The 6,815-nt window shown below is 38.7% G+C and overlaps 1 protein-coding gene across 1 annotated transcript in view; it reads left to right on the top strand.

The window, feature by feature from the left end:
• The window catches only part of LOC109851466 (probable kinetochore protein SPC25), a 17,901-nt gene continuing 16,905 nt past the window's right edge, over positions 5,820-6,815 (top strand). The window contains exon 1 of the mRNA XM_020421601.1: positions 5,820-6,146. Coding sequence (XP_020277190.1) covers positions 6,014-6,146 — 133 coding nt within the window. The 5' untranslated portion in view covers positions 5,820-6,013. The remainder of the gene's footprint in view (positions 6,147-6,815) is intronic.

Here is a 6,815-nt window from a genome sequence, read left to right as displayed (position 1 = left end):
CGTGAGAAGCTTTAGTGATCTTGGTCTGATCGTCAACGGGAGGCAATCTCGACTCAAGCATCGTGAGAAGCTTTAGTGATCTTGGTCTGATCGTCAACGGGAGGCAATCTCGACTCAAGCATCGAGGGAAACATCCTTTCGCTACCAAGAACCCACGTTAAATAAAGAGAAGCTGAATTAATCTTCTCTTCATCTATAATCAGGAGAGAGTGTGAGCGATTGTAAGGGTTTCGTACCAAGTGATCGAACCCATTTCTTAAAGCAAGAAAATCAATCCAACATCAATTTTTCGACCCTACAATGACCAATTTGAGATACATTCACAGTCACAACTAATTGCACAAATTGAGATATGTTACAAATTATCCTCACATATATGTTACAAAACATCCTCACACATATTTCAGATACATTCATAGTCATAAACTTAGTCAAAAGCTGAGAAATATTACAAAACATACTCACACGTATTTCAGCTACACATATTATAGAACAATTTTAACTTAAATCCAATTTTCCCTCTTCTTTCTTCTTTCTTGTATTTCCTTTTCTAGCTAGCTCATTACTCGTCTCGGAGGCTCAACGGCTTAAACAAGCATCATTAGGAACAATTTTAAGTATATAAACAACTCTCAACATGCAAAGAATAATAAAGAATGTAATAGATAGTTGCAAACTTGGTGTTTTTGTTTGTTATAATGGCTAATTCCTACAAAGCTTCCTGCTCTCTGATTCTCCAAAGCAAAAACCACCAAAGATTCACCATCAAGACTGCCAAAAGGGGTTATTCATTCTTATAGTTTCCAACCCGTTCAACAACCCACAAATCTTCGAAGGATCAGTAAGCGTAGAAGGGCCAAATTCAACATTGAAATTTCCCAAGGGCCTTAAAAGGATAGTAGACGAAATATAAAAGTATAGATAGCATCTGATGATTTACAACAATCAACAGGAAAAAAAGGATGGATGGCATCTAGCATCCAGGGAAAAGAGCTTGCGGTGATTGTTTATATCCTGAAATCAACCGATACACATATTAAAAGAATAGTAGACGGAATGTAAAAGTATAACCGCATACATTAAACATATTACAATTATGGAAAATATACATTCAGATAGAAATAGAGCTACGATATGAGCTCTATGTCTTGCACAATCCTTTTGATCTATTGAAATTGATTGGCCGGATACGAGACTAAACATATATGACATCAAGAACACCCCGCAATCTAGGCTACTGCAAGAAAGTACAAAAACAGGAAGTATGAATATAAAAATTTTCATGGAACCACACGATATAAATTCTATGTATCGGCAAATACAGCAAAAAAACATAGGAGTAGGTTGAATACACTCACCCATGTTGTTGAGGTACATCAACACTTTCTACCTCATGATAAGAGCTAATATCCATATTCCACTCATCGGAGATGGATGTAATAAGCTTCACTCTAAAATCAATGGCATCGGACATATATCTGCGTAGAGAAGAGTAATGATGAAACCTTCTATCTTTTATGGATAACACCAACATATGCCAATGAAATCAAGTTAGAAGTGGAAAATTAATCTTATCAAGTGCGAGGAAACGTGTACTAGTTATTGGCTTAAACATGCGTTCGACACTTGACGGATTATTTTCGTTGATGCATCTCTACAAAAAACCAAAGAGAGAATTATTTTTAGTATCAAAGATAATATATGAATAATACTTATAATCTCCAATCGAGAATCCACTTATAGTAACCCATGGGCTGCAGATGTATATGTCCTTTGCATAATTTGGACGCATCTCCATCAACATATTTAGAAGCACAACATAGGAGGCTATAACCTGAAATGCACATAATAAAAAATTAAAGGTTATATGCTACACGTGCATTGTGTGAAACATGAGGGGAAAAGGGAACTTACGTCGCAACCAATTGCTTCGCCTTTAAGTAATTCCAATGCATCCTTACGAGTTACCAAAAAGGGAACTTACGTCGCAACCAATTGCTTCGCCTTTAAGTAATTCCAATGCATCCTTACGAGTTACCAAAGCATCACTTGATGACCACACTAACGTCTCCCTACATATGAAAAAACTTAGTAAATGTGTCGATGAAAACACAATAAAAGTCATAAAATAGGTCTTTCGATATTCCTTACATTGTCATCATTTTGTCCTTCCAAAAGTTATCGAGTAGTTCTCATTCATCATCCCTTACTTCCTTCCTTCCCGGATATTTTGGTACACCTTTTCGATTACAAAGCGGGACAAAGGGATCACATGTAGATGGTCCGGCGAGCCGCGATCTCGATAGAACCGTTCGTTTAATGGAAGGGGTTTTACGGTTGCCCTCAATCACCGCAATATCGCGTGGGCTAAGCAGAAAGGCGTCACCATCCGGTTCAATTAAATCCATGTCTACATCGTCATTAGCACCATCTCCACCATCATCATCTCCACTATCATCTTTATCTACATTCATTCTATCTACATCTCCTTCATCCTCATCCACATCACCACCATCCCCCTCATCTCCTACTCCACCATCACTTTCACCTTCACCTTCGCCTACATCTCTATCATCCTCCTCATTCCTGCCATCCTCATTGCCTCCATCACTATCATCTTCATCATCCCCGCCATCTTCATCTCCGCTATCACTATCGACATCCTCTTGCCTTCCACCGAATATTTCCCTCTTCATCTTCAAGAGAAGGTTTAATTCAACTTTTTTTTCATGGATGAGCCGATCCAAATCAGCTTCAGTGATTACCTACATGTAAACAACCCAAATACAGTTACATTCATGAATCAAACCAACGAAAGCATAAATAATTCACCAACATCGAATAATAAGTTCCATTTTATCAAAAAGCACGTTAAATTACTATTTGAACCTACATAATAATTGGAAAAGTAACATTACATACAAATAAACCATTATACCTTTCCATTGAATTTTGAAGAAGCAGCTTCTTTAGTGGAAGTGGCAGCTTCAGCAATCATCTTTTCAAATTTTAGAGACCTCGATCCCTTATGATATTGGCTAAAATTATCCGGGTCTCTAACTAAATTCTGCAACACATTCCTCCGTAAAGGTTTTGGACACTTGTAGAAGCTTAGGATGGGTGGTAGGGATTCAGCTCCTATGCGAAGGCTTAACTTGCCTACAAGCTCATAAAACCATATCTGTGAAAAGATGATAATTTTAGTACATCAGTAAATATGACTAAATGAACTAAATATATAAAATAAAAAATGACATAAATATAGAAAAGGTTAACTTACCACCAAAACCAATGCAAAGCCCCCCATATAACCACCTCTACTTCGATTTCCCTTAGACCTCTTGGTGATGGTCTTTTTAGCCTTAACCATCTCGGTCCTTAACACATTAAACACTGCTTCAGCCTAATTGTACTCATTAAGAGTGTCCAATTTCTCAGCATATCTAAATACAAACATAGGGCAACCCATATTAGCTTGAGGGCATAATATAAAGCCTATGATGAAAGCCACGAGCATCTGTGGCACAAGAGGATCTCTATGCTCAGCCATCTTCTCAATAAGTTCACCCATCCTACCCCTTCTAGCACACACAATCTTCTTCTTTCCCTCGTTACTTTTCTTTTTTCCTCTTCTAGTCTTACACTTCCTATCCTCCACAATTTCTGTCTTTGACCTAAATGATAGCACGAGCTTGTAGATTGTCTCGCGATCGCTTCTATAGAACCTCGTATCTACAATAGATCCTCCCATCGAAAGACCCGTAATTCTCGCAACATCTTGAACACTAAAACATGTCCATTTTCCTCCAATTTTGAAGCTATTTTTTTAGCATCAAAGACTTCCAACAAGCAATCCACTAGAACAGGTTGAATTAGAATATTAGGAACATCCAAATACCCATCGAAAGGTGTATCTCGAAGGGATGTCCGATGATCCTCCAACAATGTAGAAGAAATACGATTTTGAAGGAGGTCCCGGAAGTAGCCAACATTTGATGGAATTCTAACCACATCCATAGTATGTGCTTTTCTGCAACCAAAAAAATTAAGCCAACGTTAGTATCATATAAATATTATACTTTTTTGAAAATAGGGAAGAACAGAAAAGAGAGTGAGAGAGAAAACTGGTTAAGTGGGAGAGAGAGAGAGAGGGGTGTTTTTGGGTTTTAACCGTGTGGTGTTTTGGGGTTTTAAACGTATGGGTGTACAAATACATATGTTTTTCCTATTGTATTTTATAAGTTGGGCTTAAAGACAAATACAAAAAGATAATTGGGTTTATGGATACAACAAATATGCTGTAGTTGTGATGTTTTCTCCCTCGTTGGGGGATATGGTTTCATTGGGTGTGAATTTACTTGACTGTATGAGTAAGTAAATTTTCAAATTAAATTGAGGGCGCACTATTGCAGTCTTATACTTAAATGGGGAAGAACAGAAAAGAGAGTGAGAGAGAAAACTGGTTAAGTAGGGGGGAGAGAGAGAGGGGTGTTTTTGGGTTTTAACCGTGTGGTGTTTTGGGGTTTTAGCCGTGTGGGTGTACAAATACATATGTTTTTCCTATTGTATTTTATAAGTTGGGCTTAAAGACAAATACAAAAAGATAATTGGGTTTATGGATACAACAAATACGTTGTAGTTGTGATGTTTTCTCCCTCGTTGGGGGCTATGGTTTCATTGGGTGTGAATTTACTTGACTATATGAGTAAGTGAATTTTCAAATTAAATTGAGGGCACACTATTGCAGTCTTATACTTAACTCAGATTCACAATGCACAGAGACTGATAGCAGTCAGAGCACTCTCATCGAGATCAAAGCGACGGCGAGCTCACGACGTGGTCACTGTGATGGCGAGGTCGAGATCAAGGCGACGACGAGCTCACCGTGTGGTGTTTTGGGGTTTTAGCCATGTGGGTGTACAAATACATATGTTTTTCCTATTGTATTTTGTAAGTTGGGCTTAAAGACAAATAAAAAAAGATAATTGGGTTTATGGATACAACAAATACGCTGTAGTTGTGATGTTTCCTCCCTCGTTGGGGGCTATGGTTTCATTGGGTGTGAATTTACTAGACTGTATGAGTAAGTGATTTTTCAAATTAAAATTGAGGGCACACTATTGCAATTTTATACTTAACTCAGGTTCACAATGCACAGAGACTGATAGCAGTCAGAGCACTCTCATCGAGATCAAGGCGACGGCGAGCTCACGACGTGGTCACTGTGATGGCGAGGTCGAGATCAAGGCGACGACGAGCTCACGGCGTGGTCACTGCGATGGCGACGGGCCACGGGGACTGCGACGGCGAGCTTACGACGACGGTTTAATGGAGAGAGAGAGAGACGGCGTCGACGTCGACGACAGCGAGCTTACGACGACGAGAATGGGAACGCAGGTTTTTCAATTAGGGCTGAGAGATGAAATGGGGAAAATAAGGAGAGAGAGAGAGAGAGAGAGAGAGAGAGAGAGAGAGAGAGAGAGAGAGAGGAACTGGGTTTTATATAGGGCTATTGAAAGGATATTTTGGGAATTTTACTATGTTTCTGTATAAATACATGTGTTCAGCCTACTGTATTTTGTAAGTTAGGCTTAAAGATAAATACAAAAAGATATTTGGGTTTATGGATATAACAAATAGTGATTGAGTTTATAGGTAAAGATGAGTAAACATTTGGGGGCTAGAAATAAAAAAGCCCTAATAATAAACTAGTATTGGGTTGGTGCTCCGAAGTCGGCCCACAAATAGCCTGTGGGCCCAATCCAGCCCATCTTGACACACCGAGTCGTTTTCATCACCAATTCAAAAAAAAACCCAAAACCAAAATTTAGCGAGCTCGAAAACAAAACCTCTAGCTTTCCCTCCATTCTCCCCCCAAAACCATCCCAAATCCAAATCCACTTCCTCAAAACCCGAACCCGTTATCTGTCATGCTCTGAAACCAGCATCATCCGGCTGAAGATGGATCTGGCGGCAGTGACGACGGCGGCGGAGGAATCCGATCCACAAAAAGATGGCGGAGCTCCGGGCGGCGTGCCAGACAGAGATCCGGATCCGGCGACAAAGATCCGAACTCTCTGCGAGCTCGTTTCGTGATTCTCTGCGCTTGATCAGGTCCAAAGTTGAGGCGAACTTGGAGAACCGAGGTAGGGGAAATTTTAGGGTTTTGTGATTACTCCATCTTCTTAGAATTATTTGTTGTTAATTGAGAGCGTTTCGAGTGAATTTTCATTTAAATAAAATATTTGGTTACAATTTGGAGAATCTGTGAATATAATGCAAGAAATCCTATATCATAATTTATTCATTTAGCTCATAATATCATCATGTAGCTGACATTATCACTGTAATTTGTATAAAAAAGACTTTTTGGAGTAAGAATCAGAAAAATCCTCAGTAATTTTAAACCAAATTCAAAGAGCCATACTCATGTAGAAACTGGTACATGGAGCTAATTTTAGGTCTTCTGGTATTATAAAATTTATTTATGCCTTTTGTAAATTTAATTTGATATGTGGTTGACTTGATTATTCTATTAACTAACTGCCCTTTACGACTGATACTTCTAGTAAATGGTTTTTCCCCCGATTGCAAATACACCCCAACTTTTAGCTACTTTTGGTTTTGCGTCTAAATCTTTGTTAAAAAAAACCACCATCACCAGCAGCAATGGATAAAAGACTTTGTTCACTCCTCTGAAAATAAATAACTTAAAAAGCTTGGAGAGAAGGGGGAAGATTAGAACATGGCAATAAGTGGAGAGAGTCGGGTGGTTTCTTTCTTTCTTTCTTTCTTTTTTTTTTTTTGGGGGGGGG

This window comes from Asparagus officinalis, chromosome 8 (genome assembly GCF_001876935.1).
Source record: "Asparagus officinalis chromosome 8, Aspof.V1, whole genome shotgun sequence".
Classification (NCBI taxonomy): domain Eukaryota; kingdom Viridiplantae; phylum Streptophyta; class Magnoliopsida; order Asparagales; family Asparagaceae; genus Asparagus; species Asparagus officinalis.
This window is presented reverse-complemented; position numbering and strand designations above follow the sequence as displayed.